Consider the following 27745-nt stretch of genomic DNA (forward strand, 5'->3'; position numbering starts at 1 on the left):
TTTGATTGAACAAGCAAAGCAATTTATTTACAAACATACACAGATAATAAGTGTCGCCCATGAGTCTTTAGTGTGCATCATCTTATAGCGAAATCTTTGGGCTTGCAAACAGAAATAAGCTCTGTATTTTTTTCACCTTAAATCTGCAGAATCCATGCTTTTCTCATTACAATTTGGTTTAATGTTGTGATCATTTCAACTCAAATACCATCAATACTTGGAGCAGCATTAAATACCTTTTTTTTCCCTCAATACTCTGTGGTATTGTGAGACAATTTCAAGGTAATAAAAATCAAGTTGAGATACATGCCAAATGAATGGAATAATACTTTTTTAAATTGGTCACATTAATTGTTAATTTTCAGTGTTTTTTTTTTTTTTTTAACATTTTAGATTTCAAATCAACAAATGCTGATTCAAGTTATATGCAAATGTTTGATCCATCATTGATCCCTTTTGGGATCTCATTAAGATTTTTCTCATCCTCTGAGAGGTCAGAGGTCAGATCAGATAAAGTGTCCCTGAAGCCTGAAGGGACAGAGACTTAGCCCACGTCCTCCAGGTGAAGGACATTTTCTCTCAACACTAGAGCACCCTGCTGCCAATCTGCTGCAAATCCCGATCACCGTTTAATGGCATTTTTGCACTCATGAACACCTCTTCAAAACTACCTTCCTGACCCCGTTATAGCACCGTAAATGTGCTAGCAATACACTCTAACATAGAGCACAGGAAATTCGACACTGATAAAAGTGGGTCTGGTCTCTGTAAGTCCGTAGCAAGCATTTGACTGGTAGAAAATGAATGGAATACTTCAGTGAAAATAGGAAGTCCCATCTTGTCTGCAAGTACCGGTATGCAAACAATCATTACTTATCATGCGGATAGTTGTGGCTAGAAAAAATCGTGAATAAAACCATAAAAGAGAAAAACAATTCAAAAGGTTCATTCAAATGACATGGTGTGTGGTGTTTATGAACACAGCTTATTTTTCAGGGTTAGTTCCCAAGCTCATTAAAACTCTGGAAAAATGTCCCATTTCCCCCAGATGTCTCGCAATATTCAAAAAAAGTGCACTTTTAAGACGATGACTTGCGAAAAGATGAGTCACTCTCAGGAAGTCCAGCCAAAACCAGCCGCTTAAAAGGCTTTTGTTTAAACTGTAAGCAGGTCAGGAGGCAACAAATCATACCAAAGTTTACAAGAGAGGAGATTAATGAAAAGAGTTGATAAAAATGTTACAATCATTGGTTGTTTTAACTGAGAAGAAAAAAAAAAACAGTTCACCATCAGATTCAAACAAAAACAGCTCTCTTAATCAACAAGAGAGCTCCAAAAAATATACAAAGTGGAGATGAAGACGTGAGAACATGCAAACTGGAAAAACAATTAGTTTTGCAGACGGTTGAACCCTTTCCTTCAGAAGTCCGTGTAGTGATGACGAATGTGGAAGTCAAACGATGGAGGAAAGTTTTTAGTAATGTGTGTCCCTTTGGCTGATTTCAGGTCTCTGAGACGAAGAAGAAGAGTGCTGTCGGCTGCAGCTGGGTGACAGCCAGTGGTACCTTAGAGCTGTCAGACAGGGACGAGGAGAGAGAGGTTGGAGGATGGATACGGTGGGAAGCAGAGGATCAGAAGGAGGACCTGCTGGTCGTCCTCCTGATGGGTCACTAATGCTAGGAGGTTTGCAGCAGGCGTCTGTAGTGGGGCATGATCTCGTTTTCGGGCAGGTGCAGGTTGAACTCCAACGCCACCAGGACCGGGAACTCGAAGGCTATCAGCTCTCTGCGGTTCACTCTGAATCTCTCTTCCAGTTTCTGCCAGAAAAAAAGAGTTGAGATTAAATAATAGATATACTCACTACTCTTCCTCTCTTCTTACTACACCAGCTTATTTTTAAACCAGCATTTCATGAGGACTGGCACGGAAGATTTGGAAAAGAGGAGATGCATGTTTGGATGGTTGACAAGCCTACTGTTGATGCAATCACCATACCCTACAAGACAACTAGGAAATGGGAGCAGATGTGAAATGAAAGGATTTCAAAAAGACAAAACAAATTTTGCAACTTCTGCAGAAATGTAACCGCTAAGTTAAACAGGGTGTGAGTTTGCCACTCTAAAAGCTTTCATTTGAAAAAACAGCACTCCACTGATTTTACACATACAAATCAGTTTAATCAAGTATTACTCAGCCTTTGAAAACTAAAAAAAAAATGTATAATGTCTTCTATTTCAGGTTTGGCTTGAGACTATGACACAAACTGGGGGCTTGGAGTTTGAAAGATGGGCATTTACCCAGGAGAGAGGGTGCAAGGAATTATAGGAGCCCGTGTTTTGGGAGCTTGACCCTTATTTGAAACTAAAAATTAGCATATCTTAACATCTGGTGCATTATTTTTGACAAATCTATTTTTAAAAGAGTACCACCAAAGATGCTCTATATAACGAATGATGACGTATTACAAGCTCTGCGAATGGTTTGAAATGGTATATACTTCCTGACTCCTAAGTGGGCGTGGTCATGGTGTGTTGTTGGAGTTAATAGACTCAGGACATGCCGCTAGTCTCAGTGGTGAAACCCACGTGACACAGATACAGGACACTGACTCTCAGTGCGCCGTCTCCTTTCTGACCCGTCTCTGGTAACACCCCCTGAACATCAGATTTTTTCTGACCCCCAGTGGTTCTCACCTTGCTGCAAATTGCGTCTGTCACAGTTAGGTGTGGCTATAGGTGTAACAGAGCACATTTCTGACCACACCTAGCAGTGATGCTGGGGAAACAGGCATGAAAACTCATGGAAGTCCAACACCATTCAATAGATTCCCCTTTAAAAGGTAAGGATCTTTTCAGCAATGATGATGGTAGGGCATATCAGAGCAAATAAGTTCCAGACCCAAGCACGAAAAACGCAGACTGCCATTTATGGGATTTGAAAGCCACTCGACTACATCAGATCGAGTACTTACTTAAAAACAGGACCTGACTCTTAAGATCAGCTTTCATGATATTGAAAGGTTATGTAAACACTTATTCTTCTCACAGCTTTATTTATTTCACACTGTGACTGCAATACTCTTTGCTGCCCTCCTTTATATTTCCTTCATATTGTTTTTTGTGCATTATGGCTTCACTGTGTTTCCTATACTTAAAATTCCTATCAATAAGTATACTTGGTAACCTCTATATCGGTTTATTTTAAGATCTGAAAGCAAATTTAGCAAAATCTTTTAAATGATTAAACACAAAGTTAATCCAGGCTCTCCAAAAAATCTCACAAAGAATCTTACAAAGAAAGAAATCTTACAAAGCCTTCATTATAGTGGCTAAATCATTAAAAACAACATGTTTCTCTTCCGTCAGGGCAAAATGCCACTATAATAAAGGCTTTGTAAGATTTCTTTCTTTGGTGTTTCTTTGTTGTATTTTGGAGTTCCTGGATTGTCTTCCTGTTTATCCTGTTTTTTTTGCCGTTTTCTAAGAGCACCCGACATGTTTTTGATCTACGTTTGAGTACACAGAGCAACCAGTTCTCTCTCTCTCCTCTTGTATTTGAGTGTTGAGATCTGACATTTAAAAGGGTCAGTTTACCCAAATCATTATTCACCTCTAGTGGTATCTTGTCATGCAAATAGTTTTGTTTTTATCGTTTCATGTTTTGATTTATCTGCTTGTTGAGACGTCTGCCTCCAAACCCAGTCTAATTTTGTTTGTGGTGCTCACAGCACTGATTTATAATTCCTGGTTAGTCAGAATAATCCAGACTTCCCTGCAGACAGTTTTGTGTTTGATTTGTCGACTTGGATTCAAGTGATCGGACCCTTTAATCTGGTTGCGACGTGAGGACACAAATCATCATCAAACAAGTAACAAAGTTAGGACGAGTGAGGAAACTTACATCTATCAGGAACTTGACCTCGTGTTTCTTGAGATCACCGCCGATCTTGGCCGCCAGAAGGACACAAGCTCCGGCGCAGAGTTTACGATTTTGCTTGTTTAGTTTGCCTTGAAGCACGAGTTTTTCAAAGTAGACAAAAGCCATGGCCACTGTCGGTTCCTCGTAACCACATTCATCCTGGGCCAACTTTTTTATCTCCCTTTTCAAGCTGCAGTGAGGCAAAAAAAAAAAAAAGCAGAGAATGAGGAAAATAATGGGAGAAATAAATAAGTTGATGTTAAAGAAAAGAAATAAAACAAATCACGGTAAAGTTTATCAAGAAACTTGCTTAATGTGAATCATTCTAAACATCTGTCTGTTTTTACCTCCTGATCTTGCTGAGTGTGAGCCTTATGTGGGGGAATTTCTCCTTGAAGGTTTCGTTCATGTCCTTCTTGAGGTCAGAGGGTTTGACGTATTCTATGACCGTAGTCTGAAAAAGAAAACCAGAGACACTTTCAGCACTGGGCAGGGTGACTGGATCCTCACACACTAGTGTTGGATTCCACGCTCTCACAATGAGGCTTTACCGAGAGCTGCTGTTACTCATGTCACTTAAAGAATAAGTCTGATGATATTCTATATCTTTCTTATTGTCAACAAATCCCATGACAAAAAACAGAACCAACAATGAAGTGATCCCGCTAACACACTAATCCCACTGTGAGGATCAAAAGCGTGACACAGAACATCTTAAATCCTCTGTGCCATAGAGCGCCATTGTTATCCAAACACTATTATTCACATTCAATGAACCTAGGCATTGTGCTTTATTTTGAGTCGGTATTACGTACACCATCCTGCTGCTGTAAATACTCATTACCACACCAAAAGTGTATCAATCCTCCGCTGAAAATAGTCCTCCTCTTTTCACAGGATTAGTTTAGGATAAAAAATATTGATAGATAATTGCCAGCCTGCTCCTCTAAACACCTCAAGGACACAAAACATACTTGATTGCTGACCGAGCTTTCCATGCCTTCATCAGGCTTCTATTAAACAACCCTTAAGTGCTTGTTATAACATGCTTTGAGTACCAGGAGGGGTGAGTCATACTAAGACAGTATAAAGAGTGGCTGAGAGTTTGGGCTTAGAATAAGACCCCTGTAGAACAAAGAACATTTCTAGCACTTTGCTGAATCCACAATTTCATTTTAAGATGTTCTGGAGGCTAAAAGGAATATTCTTCTTCTACTTCTGCTAAATGTTCAGGATAATTCTGATATATTATAACATGGGTCTTATTTTTTATCAACTTGGCCAATATTCCTCTTAGTAATAACAAAAGTTATTCAAGCATTCAAGATCTAGGAACATGGCAACATTGTTAAAAATAAGTCAGAGCAGTATTACCATAACGGTAAAAATAATGAAAATAATTAAATAATTCACAGACCGGAGGAAAACAACCAATCAGAGCCGAGCTGGAGCCTTGCCGTCTCTGAGCAGCTGTCAATCACTCACGAACTCCGAACAAACGGTCAAACTAGGCAGCGCTGATCAAATATGAATCAATATTCTGTTACTGTAATGCCTATTTCTCTCCTCAAATGTTTTCAAAAACATCTTGTAGTGTACTGTTCAGCTGTAAAATGAGAAAGTTTGTGACCCCGACAGCCCATGTTGAGATCAGTTGAGGAAACACCAAGCACCGCCCACCAGCCGGAGCATAGCCAATAGGAACGCTCTCTCTCTGAAATGACCTGTGATTGGCCAAAGTCTCCCATCACGGGCTAGATTTCTTAAAGCCTGAAAACAGAGCCATGAGGAGGTGTTGAAGTCTAGTTATCTCTCAGAACACTTGAATTACAATATGCTGAAAGGTTATTATGGAATTTTTGCCCAATGACACGCTATGCAATGGTGCTAAAAATATAAGGATAACTCTCAAAATGCATGTATAATATCGCAGCCACCGCATGGAGTGTTAATAATGGCATCCACCCTGAACACCACGCTGCTCATCATGAACCATGAAGGAGAACGAATGCTCATCGATCGGTCGTAGCCCCGAGGAATGAACATAAAACAGAACAGTACTGACATTGCGTGACAGAAAATTGACTCTACTGTGACCATGTCTCACACTAACTCATGTCACCACATACAAACACTGCATAATGTTAAGCGAAGATACTATCACACAAATCAACAAGCCACTAAACATTTTTTAAACCGCATTTAAAATGACGATAAGGTTTTCTTTGCATCATATTCATATTATAGGTCACACGAGTTCCTCAACTGTCATTATGTCTTGAAAGCTCGAAAGTTCAGATAGAGCGTCATGTCTTCTTGGTGTTCAACCTGTGAAATGCTGAGAATTTACTGGTTCCATTCCTGTAGTAAACACAATAGTCATTGTTATGAGACGCTGGGTTTTGTAACTGGAGGAAGAGAAAGAAAAAAACAAAACAAAACACATGGCCTGGCCTTGACTTAACAGTTCAACTATGTGAGTCCTTGCTGTGTATTCTGCCAGTCTCCGTAACAAAAACAGAGCCCAGGAAAGAATGAGGTGGGAGTCTAGTCAGTCTAGTTTTTTTTCCCTTTCCCCAACCACAATAAAACATCCGTTCTTTTCCGGAAAAAGTACGGGAGTGATTAGTGCTGAGATACAAACACTCCACTAACTGTTGCTCTGGTGAAGTGGCTGCTTAACAGCTACTTCTCACCATACTGGGATAAAGCATGTGTATTCATTCAAGGTCCCAGAAGGTGGGAGAGAATCTGGGCCAGCGACCTCGCTGATTTAAACCGTCAGAAACATCCTCCTGGCTGCTTTTCAAAAACAGCTGATAAAATTCAGGAGGATTTTTAAGAAAAGAAACTGTCGAGGCAGACATATCCTTCCGCTGTGTTATTGTTCTTGGCGGTGGTGGGAAAACTGAGCACAAAAAGGTCCATAATGACGAAAATAACCATTGGAGAAAAAAAAAAGCATTAATAGTGAGATATCGTAGGACATTTCAACAAATCACGACGAAACAAAGGTGGGTCTGTTTCAGCGAATTATGCCCTCAACCTTCCCATCCTGCTCCAAGGCTGCAATGTATTATTGTTGTTGTTGGTGGTGATGTGTTAGACGCAGTTAGATTATTTCTCACCATGTAGGAGGGGAAGATGAGGACTCTCTTGTGTTTTCCACAAGGCCACTGGGGGTCATCCAGCAGATTGGGGTCGTACTCGCGGAAGTCCCCCAAATCATTCCCTGCCACAGGCACAAACACGACAACAGAGGGTAAAGCCAGGAAGCTATCTTTTCCAATAAATATACACTGGATAATGGGGAAAAGTACAACTGAGGGTGAGGAATACACAACATTAAAGACTAAGTCGACTGACCTGTGTCTATGCTGCTCTGGTTGCTGTTGGCTCGGCCCAAACTGAGGCTTCTATGGCTGGCGTTACGAGACTGAGAGAAGGACGAGGTGGAGTCGATGGTGTTTCTTCGACCGCCCAGCGCGTTGGTGGGATACAGGAGCTGGGTGTAGGACACAGTCTGCAGAAACAGGTGTAGTTATAATGTCGGTTTCGTAATAACCTAAAAAAAAGTCTGCCCTTTTATTAATCTAACAGGTTGAACAGGTATAATACATCTCTTTCACAAAGCAGGAAAAGCAGGTGTTTTTATAACATTAAAGATGTGTCAGTTTCATTAAGTGCCCCAGTATATTACACCTGTGAGCCAGCATGCATAATAACTGGAGCCTGAAAATGACTTTCCTAAATGGAATACAGTTATTAATAATGTAATTATTACACCTGGGGTTTCCTGCTATGACATGTCAAAATGCTTCTTAGAAAAAAAAACGTTGCCTGGTTCAAATATGCTAAAAACTGTGATGATTTAATACATACACGTCTTCTTGATTCATCAAAAACCCAGTGCAACGTTTAAGATAAACAGTTTAGTATTTAAACGTAAATCATTTGGCGGACTACCTAGCTTTGTACCATTCTAGCCTCGGTAGTAGCTGGCAACTAACAAGTTAATGAGCTAGCTAATTTTCCTTCAAAGTTCAAGCATGGGTGAGCTGTGAATGAGCAAATCTTTACTGCACACATATTTAACACACTCATGAATGAGAGGACGCTGTGGAAAATAGTTGTTCAGTATTATTTAGCAACATTTTAGGGGAAAGCAGGCCTTAACAATAAGGATTGCCCTTGCCGGGGGCAAGTGAAATGCCACGTCAGGCTAGTAAATCTAGCAACTCACTTTCCCAATATAAAAGAATTAAACAAATTGTTTTTTTCCAGAGCTGATGATGGAAGTAGCTAAGGAGTGAATTATCTTGTTTCCTTCTCAATAAATAAACATAAAGCTTAACCATAGCAATTAACTTTAGTCTTTGTTGTTATTTCATAACCACTAATAAATAAAACTATTTGCATAGGGGCAAGTAAAAAAAAGAAGATTTCTGACCCACTGGCCCGACCGTGCAAGTGTAAAAAAAGATTCACGTTGAACCCTGGATGTGTTTGGGATGTAGCTACTATACCGCTAGCTACCACTTTTGGGAGATTTATGAAGCAAAAGCATAAATGATTTTGTCCAGCACATTAAAAGCTACATGGTTAAGTAACTTCAAGATAGTCTGGGAGAAAAAAAACCATTTAATATATTATCCATTTTTCAAACTGTTGAGAAGGAGCACTGGTGTTCAAAAACTTTATCTTGGTCATTTTTGGGGTTTTCCGTGTGTGCAATAAATTCTTCTTTCAATAACTGAATTAGGGTTGTGTATTGGCAAGATTCTGGTGATACAATATGTATCATAACCCTGTATCATGATATATGTTGTATCATGATACAGGGTTAAATAGGCAATATATTGTGATTTTTTTCAAATCTAATTTTCATGTCATAGTTTAAAGAAACACCACCATATGCATGAAATATGAGTAAAAAAAGTTTACTTTTTTATGCAGTCAGAACAGCGGGAGCTGCATTTGCATTTATCACGGTCCCTGTAACATCCAACATCTCAGCACTACTTTGAGAGGGCTCATACACTGAGATGGTGCATCTCTTTGCAAATAAAAGAAAGTATTGACTGACTTCAATAATGAAAAAAAATCAATAGTGTTTTTGAAAATCAATACACTATCATACAACATAATATTGAGATACTTGACATGTTCTTATACCCCTAAACTGACATCTAGTTTTCCTATTTCCTCTCTGTGGTAGCTCGGTGTAACTTTGTTTTTTCATGTGTTGAGTAATTGGTACCTTTGTTAATTTCATTTAAACCACTGAATGTGAGTACATCAAGACTCATGTAGACATACTACTAATTATACTCTGAACAACATGTAATTTTCACAGTAGAAAATTACACCCCATTACAATATGTTTTGCATTTTCTATTTTGTGTGAACTAGGTCTTTTTTTGTTTTTAAGAGTTACAGTGAGTATGTTGTCTTATATTCATCTGATTATCAATGATGATAAGATGATTTATATTCTCCCTAGGGGTGTCGCGATATACCGGTATTGACCATGATATTTAAAAAATAAAATATTTTCTTGTTAATAATGCCTTTTAAATAATTTTAGCTTGTTGTCTCCCTCCCCCGATGCCCCACTCACAAATGAGTGTAATTAATTTGCCAAAATGCACAATGAACAAATTTAAAGATGAATTTGACGGATTGCATTATTTTTATTTTTTTTAATCCATTTTTATATATATATATATTGCAATAATAACATTCTTGTGAATTGTTTTGGCCATAATAATCATGTAGTGAAAATATGATACTGTCGTGACAGCCCTTATTCCCCCTCCACACAGCATATTTCTGCTGACAGCTCACCTTTCCATCAGCTCCCAACTCCACTCCCTCCAGCCCGATCACCATCTCCTTGGCACTGACGCCTCCTGACGGGTGCCGCTGACGCCCAGCTCCTTCCAGCTTCACTTCCCTAATGAGCACAAGACCTTTAGAAGTTTCACCGTACATACAAACCTTCCTACAGCTTCTTTTACCTCCTATCCCTTTCCTAAACCTTCTCTCTGAGGCCTGTTCTAGCTCACCTCTACCTCTCTACCTCTCTACCTCACAGATAGGCCCTGCATCGATCTGCGCTCATCAGCTGGCCTAGTTTCTGTAATTGCCTGTGTCTTTGGGAGCATCTGAGGGCAATCAGAAATAAAGAGCACCCTTGGGAGGAAGGATGGAGGGAGAGAACAGTTTCTTTCTTAGCAGGCCGGTCTCTTCAGACTCAGCTGCTGCTACACCAATGCCTGAAATGCCATACTGCTGTGGGAGATTTGCAGAAGGTCAAATGCTCTGCTCAAGTACAAAACTGCTGGAGAGTAAACTGTGTCAGTGGAGCAAACAGGGGAGAGCCCTCGACTGCACACATTTTGTATTGGCACGAATATTTCTGTATTTAATGACTGCTGCCGAGAATGTACAGTAAACTGGGGCGATCACATGCAAGATTAAAAACCGTGTTCCAGTGTTGGAATGTAACTAAGTACATTTACTTAAGTACTGTACTTAAGTAGCCTACAATTTTGAGGTACTTGTACTTTACTTGAGTATTTCCATTTTATGCTACTTTATACTTCTACTACACAACATTTTGGAAACCAATATTTTACTTTTTAGATTATTCATATAGAATCAACTAATATTTATGATGTATTATTAGACGTTAAGCTATCCAGCAGTATATAAAGTAGTAGCTCCACCTTTACCAGCTGCAACATTAGTGATGAACACATTAATGCATCAATAATTACAATCCAGTGATATAATATATATGATTCTGAAATGGGACATTCTGTATAATGAATACTTTTGGTACTTTAAGTATATTTTGATGCTAAAACTTTTGTACTTTTACTTAAGAAAAAATGTTGAATACAGGTCTTTTACTTGTAACGGTATTTTTACATTATGGTGTTACTACTTTTACTGCAGTAAAAGATCTGAGCACTTCTTCCACCGCTGCCGTGTGCCCATTAAGTCATATCTAAATGTCATTTTAATTTTTGGCTATGAGGATAAAACCACGATATCAATCATAGCATTAAACTAAATTGTAAAATATACTAATTAAAGTAAACATTGTTTACTGCTGTGATTTAACTTCACTTGATTGATTTTAGGTCACTGCCAGTAGAGGCTAATGAGTGTGTGTGTGCACTGACAAAGAAGGTTACATGCCTGCAGTCCACTTTATTCACACTCTGACATACGGAATAACAGATAGCAAAGTCAAATTCTTTCCAGCAATTTCAAATTTGTGATTAAAAGATTGTTGGAAAATACAAATGCTCAAAACAAAAAAAGGCAGAATTGGCATTTGTATTTCCAAATTAAAACTGAGAATTTCTCTTGGACTTGCTTTCACGTCAACGCAAGAAGACACAGATAGCCAAATATCCACCTGTGTTTGTGTAATGTTAACGTCAGCCTTATTATAGCTCAATATTTACATTGTGGTGAAATTTCAGAAGGCCAGCAGACATTAAATGGTAACACAACAGTCTTATTTTTCTACTCCTCCCTTATCTTCCCTAGCTCTGTCATGCTTTCTGTTTAACATGGTGCCCTGTTAAATGGAAGAAATGACACAGTGGGCCCTCACATGACTTTCTCAGTGTATGTATGTATGACATGTGGGTTCAATCTGTTATAATGAAAACAGTGTTATTTGGCAGACAGGCACATCAGGACACAATGTTGACAGATGCATCATAGACATGGAGATCCCCAGGCAGTAGACGTCTCACAGAACAGTGGAGATTAAATAAAAAAGGGGGGGAAACATGAGAGACGGAAAGCTTTCTAAGGAGAGAGCTTTTCTAAGAAGCAATCCAGAAAATAAATAGTTGCGCTTCAGTCTGCTGAGAAATGAAAGGAAATTATAAGAAAAAGCTGACGTTGCTTAGTAACATGCACGGATAGGAATCACTGGCTTCAAACATCTGTATGTTAGTAGTGTTATGATCGATGCATAGTGCTCATCATGCCCTGCCAAATGGTTCTAAATCTAGCAGCAGGCGAACAAATCATGAATGACTAAAAGAATCTTGACCCCTGCTGACTTTACTACCAAATACTTTACAGCTCACATAAACAGTTTAAAGTTGGCTTGACTGGCTTGCAATAATATTCCCCGCAGTCTTGCCTGAGCTTTACCCATTATACTAAATTTATAAACATCGGTAAATTATACCCTGCGAGGAAATTTGCCCTCTGCATTTGACCCATCTAACTTTTTACCCCAGAGGCCAACATCGACTACACTCCAGCGCCAGGAGCATTACCTAACATGCATGTCTTATAGGGTCAGAGAAATATATGAGGAAACCCATGCCAAGACAGGGAGAACATGCAAAGTCCACAAAGAAAAGCCAGTCGACCACAGCGGGGTTTTCAACTCAGAGCCATCTAGCTGTCACGAGACAGTGACGACCCGTAAACAGATGTCCAATCAAACAATCTGTGAAGTTTCATGTTTTCGTTCCCTAAAAGGAATAGTTTGACATCTCGGAAAAAGACACCTATTCGCTTTTTTTGCAACAGTTAGACGAGATGAGATGGTTAATACTCACCGCTCTCATATCAGTACGCTGAATATGAAGATGGAGCCAGCAGTCTTTTAGCTTAGTTTATTCCGTACAAAAAACTAAAAGTTAAAAGTTGTGGTTTTACAGAGGGTAATGTGTGGGATTATTTTTCACTCGGGAGCAGTAACTTCCTTGTCGTCACCACGAGAAGTGACAGCGTCCGTCCAAGAAATAGTCCCTCACATACGCCCCATAAAACCAAATGATGTCATTTTTGTCAGCTTTAAGGCCGTTACACACCAGGGGCGGGGGGGTTTTAGCGATTAATTTGCACGTCAATATATTTTTTTCTAACTGTTGTTTTTGTGATTTATACTTTCACAAAGAACGCAAACATTACGCGGCGACCAATCACGTTGTGCGGAATGTGTTGAGTTGTGGCTGCGTTTATGAAACAACAACACAGAGGCTCTGTTGTCCGAACCAGGAGGGCAACCTTTATTACTCCTTTCAACTTTGACAAAGGTAGCGCATACCAGATCCACTCCTTCTGTTCTTTCACAATAAAAGCCCTAGATATATAATATTCACAGGTGAGTATTTTGCGTTATTTGTGTTGTTAATTCGTCATGCCCCCAGTGAGTAAAGGCCTTTAAAGGTGATAGTAGGCATTTTTTTTTTTTTTTTTTTTTTACCTTTGGACAAACCAGGCTAGTTGTTTCCCCTGCTTCCAGTCTTTTATTCTAAGCTAAGCTAGCCATCTCCTGGCTGTAGTTTCATATTTAACAGACACATATGAGACATTTCATCTTTTCATCAAACTCTTGGAAAGAATGCACATAAGTGTATTTTCCAAAATGTCAAATTAATCCTATGAATTAAATTATTTAATGTTGTAACTGTAGGAGGTTTGTCTCCATGTAAAGTTTTTTTTGGGAATGTATCGGGCTGCAGTGCAAAATTTGGCCATTTTTGTTCATGGGGCGGTAGTTATAGTAGGCATAAAGACAGAGAGACAGAAAAAACAAACGACATGCAATCAGCCGTTAGGGCCCAGTCGTCTCATAAAATGTTGTTTTGCAGTTACAACACTTGACTGAGCCAGCCAAAGTCTAAGTGTAAACTGTCAATTAGCAGCAATGAGAAATCAAATGTGCGTATTGGATAGCCCTAGGGGTTTATTAACCCTTGACCTTGCACTGATTGGCTGGCTTTGGGAAATTCCACAAATGGATTGAGCCTTTTACGCTCTTCGCTAAGCCCCGTTGTGAAGCTTTTCTTTCTGTGCATTGTGTTCTCTGGCATTTATCTGTCCCCTTTTCTCTTTCACTTCCTCCAAAACACACCGTTTCATGTGACTGGAGGGGCGTCAGAACCGAGGCCGTACCAGAGCTATCCCTATGCAAGTCAGGTGGGTTCCCATTACATACAGCCCTGAGTTGCCTTTAAAAAAATTAAACAATCATCATCTACAGATAAGCCAGCGATGTTTTCTGTTCTAGCACCAAGACATGTAAACTCTACACCGAGGCAAAGATTAAACAAAAATGGTTGATTACAAACTGTCGTGACTGTGTGCTGGGCACGCAGCGGAAACTCCAGTCAGCCAGTATCGTGGATAATTAAACCAGTGGAACAACACATGAAAATAATTTACTAAATCTAAGAAGAACAGGAACCCTGCCGGGAAAAGTGAGCCTTAAACAGCAAAGCCAGTGACAGTTGCAACAGACAAAAATGGGTTGACTTGAACAAAAAAGGAAGAGTGGCTAAAAGCCACTGGAGCCATTATGGGAAAAAGCAATACAAGCAACAAGCACTGGGCAACGATATATGAAACAAAGCCTTTGAAGCCCATTCCAGCCCGCTGTTTATTTATTTATCAAACCTTAATGGTAAAAATGCATCCACCAAAACCAACCCTTATAGCGATGTATATGCACCAGTCAGAGGAGAGTACATCCACAGGAAAAAAAGCGATGAGAAAACAAAAGGGAAAGAGGGAGCACAGGCTGGAGGAGGTTACAAAGTTCGGCATGCTGTAGGATACATACCCTGCTTGGCTACAATCTCGATAGGGCAGGACAGAAAATACACTATAGAAGGATCTTCTGCCACTGATAAGGACTATCCTATAAAAAAAAAAATGGTAAAAGCTAATCAATATCTATGTGACACGTTCCACAGGTTAAAGTTGGAGAGAGTGTGCAGTAAAAAATAAGAGTGAAGAGAATGAGCTGAAACTGTGTGAGACGAGTGTATGTTGTTTTGTATTGTAGCACACGTGTAGTCAGTGGTTTGGGGGCAACAATGATGCATTTTTGCTATATAAGATATAGAAACATATGCTATTTCTAAACTAAAGGGCCTTATATTTGTGTAAACATGCATACAGTAGATGTTTCCCAGTGACCAGATGTCAGGAGCACAGAGGGCAGAAGACTTTAAAGTAACACTACAACAACTTCAAACTTTTAAATAGCTGCAACTCGCAGACACATGATGAATCTTACTACTCGGACCAAAATAAACATCTGGATATAAACAACACGCTAGTCAACAACATATTTCAGCATCAGTTAATCAACAAGTAGCTCTTAAAGGGATAGTTTGGGTGTTTTGAAGTGGGGTTATATGAGTTATGAGTTTGGAGAAACCGACACGGGAGTACAGACACGGGAGCAAAGCAATGTACTGCTGTGGACGGGGCCGGCAGCAAAACATATTTTAACCACCTAAAAGAAAGGCCCACCTAAAAAAAAATCAATATCCGTCTAAGTGTACGCTATATTTAGAATATTTTCACCGCTTTATCTTGCCGTCAGACAGCCCTTTCAGACGGGGAACTGAACTGAAAGTGAAACTTTTCTATGCTCTCTTCAAAGCCACCAGACTCCATTAACAAAAACAGTATAGATATGTTTCACTTTTAGTTCAGTTCTAATAGCGTACACTTAGACTGATATTGATTTTCTTAGGTGGGCCTTTCTTTTAGGTGCTAAAATATGGATAAGTACCTTACAACCCCACTTCAAAACACCCAAACTATCCCTTTAATAGTGTGGAAAATCCATCTCACAAGTTATTCCACATCAGATGAGGATCTGAATGTGAGGAAAAACAACTTTACTTAACTTCATTTAACAGGAGGAACTTATCAAGATGATACACTGATTGTCTAAGCAAGAGATTCTGTACTAACCATCTACACAATTCAACTGAAAAACTATTTTCTCAGAGAAAGCACCAGAACTAGACTCTGCGTCACCAAACACCAGGAAAAACATCTAACTCTATTAGATTTCAAATCCCAAGAATGTGACATTGATGATGATGAAAATCATCAGAGCAGTAAACACTTCCTGGGTCTCCTGGCCTAAATTCAACAACTTTTCCTTAGGTTACATTCTGCACAGCCAGTAACACGTCACTATTAACACCACTGTGCCATTTTTTGTAAATATATATTAGGGATTTGTGTGCTGTTTACATGCTTATGTAAGCTGTGACACGATGTGATTTAGCTTTTAGTAGTGATTTCATTGTGTGATTTCCAAAATGTTTTAACAGTGATCAAATAAAGATTAAAATCAAATCAAATCAGATCATACTCTATGTGTGTGTGTGTGAATGAACAGGATTCTCAATCGATTACATTTCATTTATGAATCAGACTGCCATGCAGTGAATGGACCGGGCCTGCTGGCCGACGATGTGGCTTGTAATGTGAGAAACATCCAAACTGCAGTTCATTGACTGGGGCAGCCTGCCATTATCCACTGAGGACTTGTATTGACTAAAGGATGGCGTTGTTTGCATTCATACCTTCCATTGCGCATATCATGTTGCCTCATGTTCTTTATGAAGTGGATCTTCTTGAAGCTCTTTGGTCGGGGTGAACCCGATAGGGTTCGGCATCTAAAATGTAAAACAAACACAAAACATCAGTACCTCAAAAAACAGAGAATCCCAGTGGGATACATTACACTGAGCACTGCAAATACAGTCGCAGACAATGTGAACGGTATTTCTGTGCAGTTTACTACCTGCGTAGAGGAGCATTCTCCTCAATGTCCTCTAGCGTTTCAAGCGAAGAGCGCTGAGAAATGAGTCTTCGTCTGCGAAGACAGACAGAGTGGGAGGTTCAAGTTATGAAGAAACATCATCACACCAAACACAGGACCAACTGTCCTTCTGCAAAACAGCTTTTAGAAGAACTAACTGTGGCAAAAATAATGATAATAATCCTCAACATGATCATGGATACATGGCCCTGCAAAGCAATTTGATTAAAAGGCACAACACTACATCAAAGTCAATTCCACAGCACAGCAATAACTAAAATGGCACAACAAAGTGGGCACTGAAAATCAATCCACTTTCCTCACAAATTGAGGTCAGTCTAGCTTTTAGAATAAAACCCAAAGGTATCAGCATTCACAGACGGTGCAGGGAATTTCAACCCAAATCTTCATTTACCTACTTTGGGTAAAGCAATGGGTCAATAAGTGGGTAAAGCCGCTATCCACCTCGCTGAACTTTTATACAACTACTGAGAAATTGGATAGCGTGGGAGATACCCATCACTCATTTTCCAGTGATAAACTATTTGTTGGTACTGTTTGGAAATGTTTAACATTTGTGCCACTACCATACCCATGTTTTTGGTACAATTCTTTTCTCGATACTTTAGTTAGAAGACTGCATATTTAATCCATTTTTTAATTGAAAAAATATGTAAAACTGATCCATGCATCAGTATTAAACAAAGATTTTTCTTAATGAAAAAATGTTTTCTAGAGTTGAAAAGATTTCTTGATTTAGACAAAGATCTGATCAAAGAAAGTAAAACCTAAGAATTTGACCATGCTTTCAATGACAACTTTTGATACACTTTGATACTCAATGTCACGGACAATAGACTGTATATAAAGATAGACGACATGACAGCTCCCCAAAAGTGAAATCAAAACATCTCAATCACCGCCTGGTGGCTGGCTGCAGTATAGGTCATAAATCCCGCCCCCTCAATGTTAGCAGATGAGACATGGGCCAAACTAAAAAGTCAAAGTACACGTCAAATACATTTTTCCCCAAAGACGGTTTCTGTCATTTTAGGTAGTTCTTATCACGCTGATGTATGTTCAAGTGTTCATTTTTCTGAAAAGTTTGGTTTAAATTAGTTATTTGATGCTATAAAAAGGGGGTGAGACGTCATGATTGACAGCTGTGAAGTAGCCGCAACTGTAGTCTCAGGAATTGTACGAGAGGAGATGCAATTTTAACTTTCCATGATCGTCACGAGTCTGTGTAATAGAACATGTCAATATGACCAGAAATGTAGTTATAGAGATATTACTGTTAGTTGTTGTGCCTTTCTAGCCAAACAGCTACGGGGATGCTAATGTAGCAGTTGGGTAGCTCACGCTATCAACATGCGGCCGTGCTCGGCTCTTGATTGGCTCGGGCTGGCGTGTGGGCGGGACCTCGATATTGGGGCTCCAGCCCCCCGATCACTACTGTGCAGACTCTGGCTCCAAATGACGTCAAAACCTCAAGATGTTAGCTCTCGTATACGGGATATTTTGGCTTCACTTTTGTAAAGTGGGAGGAAGTGGAGACGCGTCGTCCATCTATATATACAGTCTATGTTACGGACAGATTTCAGTCCGTACTCAAACAGCATTAAGGTTTAATACAAAGCCCTGGAACAAAGTAAGAGTGTGGTCACTGAAGGCCAATTGGAACAAAAGGTCAAACAATGGTGTAAAACTATCACCCGTCTCGTTCTGTTCTGTGGTTGATTTACAAAAACAAGTCTTGGACGGTCGAGTTATGGCCAACCCATCAACACCACTGTGTGCCTGTGTGGTCAATCATCACTCCTCAATCTTACGTCGTACATCACAGAGAATTTTCCAGGATCAGAGCAGCTAAGAGGATAACGAGCTGGCTCGCCAGGCACTTTGTGTAACACATTTTGTCACAGATGGCCTTTATTTCACACTTTTGTTGCACGACTCAACAGGCTTAACTCTGCTGGACTACTTTTTACATGATCGGTTGCCAGTTTAAGAAACAAACCCACATGTGACGGATAAGTATGCCGGAGCTGTTCCAAAATTAGGTTGTAAATGAACGTTAAGCACCACAATAGCAACATAATCCAACTCAATCAGCTTTACAAAGTGGGCGCATTTAAAAAGTAGTGGAAAATGAACACATTAGTGGTCAAATAACAAAAATGTGACATATTCTCCCAGGGGGTCCATCTGTCATCGAGTACTAAATAAATCTGCAAGTCGAGAAAGAGCGCAAAACAAATGTCTGTTCGCACCATGCATGCTATTTATCATCTCGGACTTGCCAATTCTTTTCACCATGTGTTGTAATGCTGTAGACCCTGCAGCATTAAGACAAGCTGATGACACTTCCCGTCCCCTCTTCACTGAACATTTCAGCCAAAGGGTTAGACAGCGGAGCGTAAAGCCGAGTGGCTGGTTAATAAACGACAGAGCATGAGGACAGATTAACAAAAGATGACTCCGTCCTTGAGGATCTCCCAGGGTTTAAACCAACACAGGCTGAGTGAGCGGTGTACGCCGGAGGAGACGGGGTGAGATAAGTGTTTACATGAGGAGCCAGACCGCCGGAGCAGACGAGAAACCGAGAGCCATTATACTGGCTAACCTTCTGCACTGTATATTATGACCCTAATGATCATAAACTGGAAGGAGAGACATAAAGCTCTGATAAAGAGCATGAACAGTACATTTTTACATCAAATGAGTAGAACAATCAGCAGCTGACGTGGTTGTAATAAAGGGGCGTGACCTCTGCCTGAAAGTCAGACGAGTGGGATGATGTGATTTATGGTCAGGCTTGCATCATCCTTCTGACGGAGGATGATAAACAGAGCTGAAACGAGAGAGCTCTAGAGCTGAAATGGGACGTTGGCGTGAAACAATGCACTGTCTTCAGCTAATGAGAAAGTAAAAATCACCTCATCTTAGTCTTTAATCCAAAACGGAGTACAATTAAGAGTTTCTAACTGAGGGCCTAACCTAAAGCTGCACTAATCAATATTTTTAGATGAATAATGGAACAAATGTCTGGTGTGTAATGTGAGGAATGTCGCTTGTAGTATGGAACCCACAGAGAATTATCACCCGTCACTGCAGTTCTCCTTAGCTCTACAATTTACTTTTGTTTTGGTTTTTACGGCCAGCAACTTTACTGTTTTGGTGCACTGGATGCAGCAGGCAGCTGTTTAAAAAAAACAAAAACAAACACAAAAGCCCTGACAGACCCACTGAGCGCCAGCAGTCTAGCCTGAAACAACAGAAACCAAGTTAGCATCTAGTAAAGGTGGGAATCACCAGAGGCCCCACGACACGATAATATCACGATACTTAAGTCACAATATGATCTTATTGTGATTTTTGCGATATGCTCAGTGTTGCGATTAATTATTTTGCGACATATTGCGATTTAGTACCTTTTTCCAACTGCAAATTATGCAGTTTGTCAACATCGTTTCACTTTGTTCATCTCAAAAGTTTTCATTCGCATATCTTGAGGTCAGAGGTCAAGAGGCCCCTTTGAAAATGGCCATGCCAGTTTTTCCTCGCCAAAATATAGCATTACTTTGGAGCGTTTTTTAGCGTTCTCCCCAAGCTAACATGACATGGTTGGTACCAATGGATTCCTTAGGCTTTTTTAGCTTCATATGATACCAGTATCTTCACTCTAGCTTTAAGACTGAGTCTGCTACAACCTCTGGAAAACAGAAGAGTGTCCGGGCCCGCCGTCAGGCCATCAGATTGTTAAGGGGTTAATAGTTAATATAATAAAAGATCGATACTTGACGTCCATGTATTGATACAATATTGCAGCGCAAAATATCACGATACTATGCTGGATTTTTGCAGGAAAGGAGGACTGTACAGTAGATTTTGTAACATCTATTACAGTGAAGGCGTGATCACTTTACAGCTAGTATGGACAGGAGAAATTATTACAGCGACCAAGAGCCCTCAGGCATGTGTATTGCATTAAGACAGACCAAACAATCCAAACCTGTCCTTTGACTCTGCAAAGAGTGTTACACTGTATCCCTAATCGGTCCCAAAGAAGAAATAAACGCTTATTGTAGCCATCTGGCTCCATTCTGTGTGACATTTTTCCAGTCTAAATCTCAGTGAATTGTTACTGATCTTCAAAAATCATTCACCAGTTGGCCAAAAGGCATGTTTCCAGTCTGTGAGGACACAGCTGATCTGTGAGGACTTTGATCCAGGCGCTGTAGATGAACAGCAGCAGCAGGATGTTTTTTTTAATGCAAAATATGTTTTCCAGGCCGCTACAAATCCTGGAAATAAAAACACTGGCCAGGCCATTCATTCACCTCAGAGCCTCAGACACAACTCCTACCAACTAGGGTTAGAAGAGTCTGTTTCTACCCTGTTTGACATTAACAAGGCCTGGTCAGAAGCTTCAAAGAAGCCTCAGCACAAATCAGCGGCAAAGGGGCAACAACAAGCGTCCCTCAGTTGTTCTGAAACAATCTCTGCTTTTGTTGCCTCAAGTGATATCATTTAAGCTTGCTTCATAAATGCAATCCATGTACCATTAAGATATTTCAAAATACAAGGTCATCCTCTTGCGATGAAAATGTTGCAAAAAGCTATCGATAATCCCGCCCAGCAGTGCCATGCAATGGCGCTATAAAACTCAAGTGGACTATTTAGATGTGGAGATTAAACTGTTTCACACGTACGCCCTGTTGGCAGCTTGCCACAGGACAAATAGTCGGAGAGTCGCCGAGCGGGAAATAAATGTAATGTTCTGGGCTTCTTCACACAAATACAGCCCGGCCAAACGGAAATGTGATTACTCTGATAACAAAAAACAAAAATCCAGTCAGAGCAGTTCAGCCTCAAACACACCGGGAGTAAGAATGGGATGTATCAGCAGATTTGAAAAATAAATGGGGGGAAAAAAGGAAGTTAAAGAAACAGAAACTAACAGAACAAAAATAGTTATGTTAGCTGTTCAGGGTGAGTAAAAGGACAAGTCATTATGTGGAAATTTAACCTCGGGGTTCAACTTGAAACTGCATGAAGCGTCTTGAGATAACTTCTGTTGTGATTTGACGCTATACAAAAATAAATTGATTTGATTTGATTTGATGAAGAAAAACACATGCTGGTGTTTTCTAAGCGGAGCTTGTTGGGAGGGAGAGATGAACCCTCACCGTTCCTTCCCTATGATCCTCTTTACCTATGGCCTACTCTAATGTACGCCTTTCTCCAGCTCACCTACTTAACTAATTGTCATTACTGTTTTATTTTCACTTAACATACTTCATTTCACTTCATTTTCTTGTATTTTTTATTTATTATTATATTTATATGTTATTATTATTATTTATTTTATTTTTTGTGTGTTCCTAAGACCAACATGGGCATCCGCATCAACCGGCGTCCAGCCAGTACCCCCGACGTGCACAAGCGCCAAGGGCATCGCTGCTTGCAGGTTTAATTAATTATTGTTTTTGTGTAACTACATGGGGTGGTTCTTTGTCTTTTGTTTTGGTTGTTTGTGTTCTGTTTTTATTTTTCTGTCACAGATGCCTTGCCATGTTCTGCATTTGATGTACTGACTTTGCCATGTCTAAAGAAAACTCAAAAAACAGATTTTTTAAAAAAAAAGAAAAGAAAAAAGAAAAAGAACAGAAAAACACATGCTGACCCTTGTTACTCTGTCTTATACTGGAAGTGGGTTTCTCAGTCAAATCTTATGTGCTTTTCTGAGTGTTTGCTGACAGCTCAGAAAATGAAGCATTCTTATATAATCCTGTGATTATGCCAACCATGACCTCAGCGTACAACAATCAACCTCATAACCAAAAGTATGTGACCCGATCGCACACACACAACTCCACAGGACCATTATAATGGCTTGTGCTGCTTGTTTTCCAGCCACAGCCTCTGCTGCCTCACGCTAAATACAATCTTGTTAAAATACCGTTACGTACATGACTCATTCTGCACTGTGTAATGGGTGATAGGAACTAAAAAGAGGACGTGAACAGACCTGGATATGTTTTATGGGGGAGAGGATAAAATGAAAATAGCTCTACACCTGAGGCAGACACGGCCAGATGGTAATAGGTTCGCTATATTTAAAGCTGCAGATCTTGGCGTGCTGATTCACGATGAATGAAGGCCGAGGAGTGGAAGGAAAGCTGAATGTGAAATCATCCATCATTTTCATGCATTAGATACTGATGAGGATATGGTCTAAAGCAGCTTTGGAATCAGAAAGTCTACTTTGGCAGCACATCAGAGGCTCAGCGACTTCCTGAATGGGAGCAGGACTGAAGGCCAAAAGTCTGAGGGGAGAGTGTGTCTCTGATGCCTCTGGGAGAGGAAGTGGAGGACAGAAAACACAGAGCGGAGAGCCAGGCTGCTTCTCAGAAAGCCTGGGCATCCTGCCTCTCCCAGCCAGGGAGCTCTGGACACGTTTCCACCAGCTGCCCTCAGAAAACAAACCAGGCACTGTGCAGAACGCTTGTCTGTCTGCGCGCCGGTGGAATATGGCGGCGCTCCATCAACAGGTTGCTTACTTCTCGACATTAGAATTAATTTTGTGTGGAGCACATTCCAAAAGCAGGGTACAGTCGGGGTTTAACGACTTCATACTGGATTTACCGACTGAGCGACAGAAATGAGATGCAACACTCTGGCTAACGGCCGGGGGTTGACCTTAAATACTTTGTCTGGTACTCACCGAAATGCGTCTGTAGCACAAAGCATTGAAAACTGACAAGAACTAAAAGCTGGCAGAGAATGTTTTGAGCACACAGTTTATGATTTAAATAATATTTTTGGCCAATTTTTGACTGTATTTCACTCAGGGAAAGTTCTTGCACAGCTGCTTGTGTTTAACATTTGAGAAGTTCGGCGTATTGTGTTACGTGAAAAATGTTTTGCATTTCCCATAAAAACACAAAGATTCTGAGGATACCCTACCAAAACTGGGGTGTCAATGGTGCATTTCAATGTATCCAATGGCGTAATTTCGTGAAGTGCAATATGATGCAATTCAAAACCACATTCACAACGACACTATCATTACCACAATGTATACCTATTTGAACCAAATTATTTTAACTTTAAAGAGGACCTATGTTTGTGCTTTTGCCCTTTCCTTTAGTGTGTTATATAGTTTTTGTGCATGTAAAAGGTTCACGCCAAATGGTGTTACTCTCCCCCAGAGAAACACTGCTCCTGAACTGCTCGCTTGAAGTCCCGCCTTTTCTTCCGTAACATGGTGATGTCACCAAGTAACACATTAGCATAACGGCTAGTTTGAGCAGAATAGAGCGGAGTTCGAAGAATTTGGTTTGCTTGACCAATCACAACAGTGGACCAGCTAACTAATCAAAGCAGACTGGGCTTTTCGGGAAGTGGTGTGGGGGGTGTAGGAGCTCAAACAGAGCATTTCAGACAGAGGGTGAAAAGAGGTACAGCTACTATGACAAAAAAATAAGTGTTTTTTGAACATTAGAGCATGTAAACATGTTCTAGTAGAAAACCAAAATACAAGTATGCACGTGAAAATAAGCATAATAGGTCCTCTTTAAGATTGAAAGTTCATTCTTGACCTTGAAAACTGCAGTTGACAGAACACCACAAGGTCCATTTAGTATTTGTTCTAGACCTTTCGATCGTATCACGTAATCTTTGAAATTGTAGATTTTCAAATTTCCATTTCTCTGAGCACTTATAGGACTTCTCGTCCATGTTGGCTCAAAAGTTGAAGCTTAAAGAACAGCTAATAAATGACCTTGTGGTGAGACTGCTCTGTCGACTGCAGTTTCCAAGATCAAGAATGAACTTTCAATCTGGACTTTTATGCCAACACGAACGGGAGGTGCTTACAGTGCTCAGGGAAAATGGAAATTTAAACATCTTTAATTCCAGGAGAACTGGGCAAACACCATCTGCTGAGGGAGATTGTGTGATATGATCGAAAACTCCCCCAACAGCTACTAAATGAACTTTTGTGGTGCGATTGGCTTGTCAACTAACGTTAACTTTATTTGGAGCCTCTGTGTTTCGCTTCAACTGTTTCATTTTGGAAGCTGCAGGTAATGGATCGTGCTTCATTGTAGGTGTTTCTGATGTTTTGTACCTTTTGAGCGCCAGTAAACTCTAAGTGTTATCTCAGAAATACAGAGCACATTTTTAAGTGATTAATGGTATCTTGAGTTTCGTTTAACTTCTCTAATGCACTTCTTTCACTATTAAAAGAGTACAGATTAAGACTTTAGGAAGCTGACGGTTGCAATTTCCATGAGGTCAGGAAGGGGAACTAAATGCTTATTGAGTGTTTCACCATGAACCAGAGCTTCCTGAGAAGTCTGGCAAAGACGGCAGAGAGAAGAGAGGATTCGGGTAAAAGAGAGAGGGGCTCTGAACGGAAAGCAGGACGGAGAGGATTTGACAGCAGGTTCTGACACTCGGAGAACCATGAGACGACTGTTACTGACAGCTGTCCTGCGGCGAGGGTTAGACCCTCCAAACTCCTCCAGTGTGAAGACAAAGTAGACCGAGAGGGCGAATAAAAGCCATCCACGTGGAGCAGCAAGCCGGCCCCTGTTGTTTATGGAGTTGAACATGGGTGTAGAGTTACAGGATGTGTACATCACGCTGAGGAGAGGGAGACAGCATGTGAGGGACAGGGATTTGGATTGACATTCACTAAAAATAATTTGAGGTCTAGTGAATTTGACAATGACCATGAGAGTATGTGCACAAGTAAGTAAAAAAAGAAACTGCTGAGTTCCCTCTCTGGGGGAAACTAGGTTACAGCTCCTATACTGCACGTATCTCTCCCTGCAGACCAGTGAGTCACGAGGCTACAACCACCTGCATGCAGTAAATAAACAAACAGCTGAACGTTATCCTCCTGCTCCTGTGTATTGTTGCATCCAGGCAGACTGTGTTCAGACTGAGAACCGAAAGCACCTTTCAGCAAAAAGGAAACTGCAAGGAAACAGCTCCTAGAGTCCATCCATTCAGGACCCTGATTAATGATGTTGTGAGGAAACAAAACACAAGCACTTAAAGTACAAAATTAAAGCTGTTTGTTACGTTTTACGCCTTTACTTATTTAACCGATTAGGGATGTGTATTGGCAAGAATCTGGCAATAAGATACGTAATCACGATATAGAGGTTACGATTCAATATATCGCGATACTGTAAGTAAGGCGATATATTGCGGGGTTTTTTTTTAATTTCTAATTTTAGAAAAACTGTCATAGTATAAAGAACACACCACCATATGCATAAAATCTGAGTTAAAAAGTGCAATCAGTTCTGCATTTGCATTTATCACAGTCGCTGTAAAATCCAACATCACATTGAGAGGACACATACACCGAGATGGTGCATCTCTTTGTGAATGAAATAAAGTGTTGACTGAGTTAATCTTTGCATGTAAACTATTAATTAATAATCAAAAGAATAAAAAAAAACACAGGACGTGGTGTTAAAATCGGGCCCTGTGCCAATATGTGGTGAGCACTTCCACGAAATCCCCCTTGTTGTTTAGAGTGGTTGACAATTGACAGGTGGGGGGTTCTCAGAGTTAGTTGGAGGGTTGCCTGGGTTGTGACATTTCAGGACAATTGGGCACAGGATGCATCATCAGTAGTGTACCCTTGTATCATCAGATGTTGCGGCTATTTAACACTATACACCCTCCACACAGGCTGCCAGCTGCAGGGTGAATTCATGTGCCAAATTGTGAAATGCACACAGAAACCAGCTTAAATGTAACAAATGAAATTGGCTGCTACTGTAGACTGATGGTGAATGCAAACCAACACAAATCCTATGTTATCTTAACATAATGGATATGCAACATGGTTTTTGAAAACAAATGCTATCTTGACAGCTGTCTGCAGACTGATAAGTGAGTTAACCAAACATGCATGGGGACTGACTGCTCCTATGTATGTCTCCTAACCAAGATGGGTAAGTTTGTATTTGCTTTGCTATGATGACATCAATGTACAGTTTTAATGGCCTGACTGTGCAGACAGATTCTGCAGACAACCTTGCACACTACTGTACTGCATGTCCCCCAAAACAACACCAGACATCCATCCACACAGTTACCTTGATCTCTGCAGCTCTATGGCAGAGTTGGCTATCTGTCCTCCCTCCACCAGGCTGTAGTTCTGGGAGGGTTGTCTGGAGTAAGAGGCAGGTAGGACTCCCTGAGTGTAGGTCTGCAGCCTCCCTCTGGTCGCTGCTGGCACCGCGGAGAACGGAGAGGGCATGAAAGCGTCGCCCTCCGTGTCTGTACCGAAACTAGCCCGACTGCTGCTTGCGAGGAGAGCCTGGTTTGCAAAAGCGAGCGCCTGGGCGGCCGTGGTGGCAGCAGCCGCCGACGCAGCAGCAGCAGCCGCCGCAGAAGAAGAAGCTGCTGCAGCCGCCGCGGTGCGCTCCGGAGAAACCAGGCTCTGTCTAGTCCTAGCCGCCTCAAGCGACGACTCATCCTCGTCCTCCTCGGTTTGATTGTCCGCGTCGTCTTGCACGGGTCGTCCATCCAGAGAAATGTTGCTGAGAAAAGACAGCGCTGCTTGCCTCCTCCTCGGGTCGATGCGTTTCCGCGTCTGCTCGATGCTGGAGTGCTTGATCTGCAGCGTGGCTGTGGATGTGTTGCTGCTGCTCGTAGCAGCCGCCATGGTCCGGAGCGTCCAGTGATCCAACTAGTCCTCCTCCTCCTGCAGCAGCAGCAGCAGCAGCAGCAGCAGTGAGATCTTACCTTGCTGACATTAAATATATAGTGTTAATCGTGCTTGTGTTGGTGAATGGTAGTGGCCTGTCTTTTTAAGTACATGCGTTTAACTGGGGTGAAAACAGGGAGGTCACGTGTGTGCAGTATTGTGGCAGCACAGGGAAAATTTGGACCAATGAGCAGTCAGGAATACATGTGGTGTTTTTTTTTTTTTTCTCTACCTTTTTTCCTGACTGCTGAAGCCAAAATGACATAGCCTATAATAAAGTGTCTCTAAAATAGTCTGACCTGCACAATATCAGCAAGATTTAAATTTTTTTCCCATCAATTTGTGAAAACACATTTTATATAAGAATTTCTTTACATAATGAAAATTTGCAGCTTTCTGCATTACAGATTTCACTCAAGCATGGTGAAATAGCTGTTGCTGCTTCCAATGAGCAGTCAGGA

General features: G+C 40.7%; 1 protein-coding gene across 5 annotated transcripts; it reads right to left on the bottom strand.

The window, feature by feature from the left end:
- cables1 (Cdk5 and Abl enzyme substrate 1) lies at window positions 1–27436 on the bottom strand. 5 transcript variants are annotated; one of them, XM_037787692.1, is made up of 10 exons: window positions 26671–27436; window positions 16523–16594; window positions 16302–16394; window positions 14531–14608; window positions 9766–9874; window positions 7285–7441; window positions 7047–7150; window positions 4266–4372; window positions 3901–4108; window positions 1–1817 (listed from the first exon to the last, which is right to left on the bottom strand). In XM_037787692.1, the coding sequence occupies exons 1-10, from the start codon at window positions 27240–27242 to the stop codon at window positions 1677–1679; spliced, it is 1641 nt and encodes a 546-aa protein (XP_037643620.1). In that variant the 5' UTR covers window positions 27243–27436; the 3' UTR covers window positions 1–1676. The 5 variants fall into 5 exon arrangements, with proteins under 5 accessions (XP_037643620.1, XP_037643624.1, XP_037643621.1 ...); XM_037787696.1 differs by lacking the exon at window positions 26671–27436 and adding an exon at window positions 16960–16980; XM_037787693.1 differs by lacking the exon at window positions 16523–16594 and having other exon boundaries at window positions 26671–27429.
- Window positions 27437–27745: the final 309 nt, after the last annotated feature.

Source organism: Sebastes umbrosus, chromosome 12 (assembly GCF_015220745.1).
Source record: "Sebastes umbrosus isolate fSebUmb1 chromosome 12, fSebUmb1.pri, whole genome shotgun sequence".
Classification (NCBI taxonomy): domain Eukaryota; kingdom Metazoa; phylum Chordata; class Actinopteri; order Perciformes; family Sebastidae; genus Sebastes; species Sebastes umbrosus.

Bases quoted from the DNA above. Each gene is read 5' to 3' on its own strand.
- cables1 (XM_037787692.1), bottom strand. From the start codon at position 27,242: ATGGCGGCTGCTACGAGCAGCAGCAACACATCCACAGCCACGCTGCAG. The intron at 7,442-9,765 runs GTGAGCTGTCAG...CTGTTTCTGCAG, and splicing joins AGTTGGGAGCTGATGGAAAG to ACTGTGTCCTACACCCAGCT. The intron at 4,373-7,046 runs GTGAGAAATAAT...TTTCTTTTTCAG, and splicing joins TCATCTTCCCCTCCTACATG to ACTACGGTCATAGAATACGT.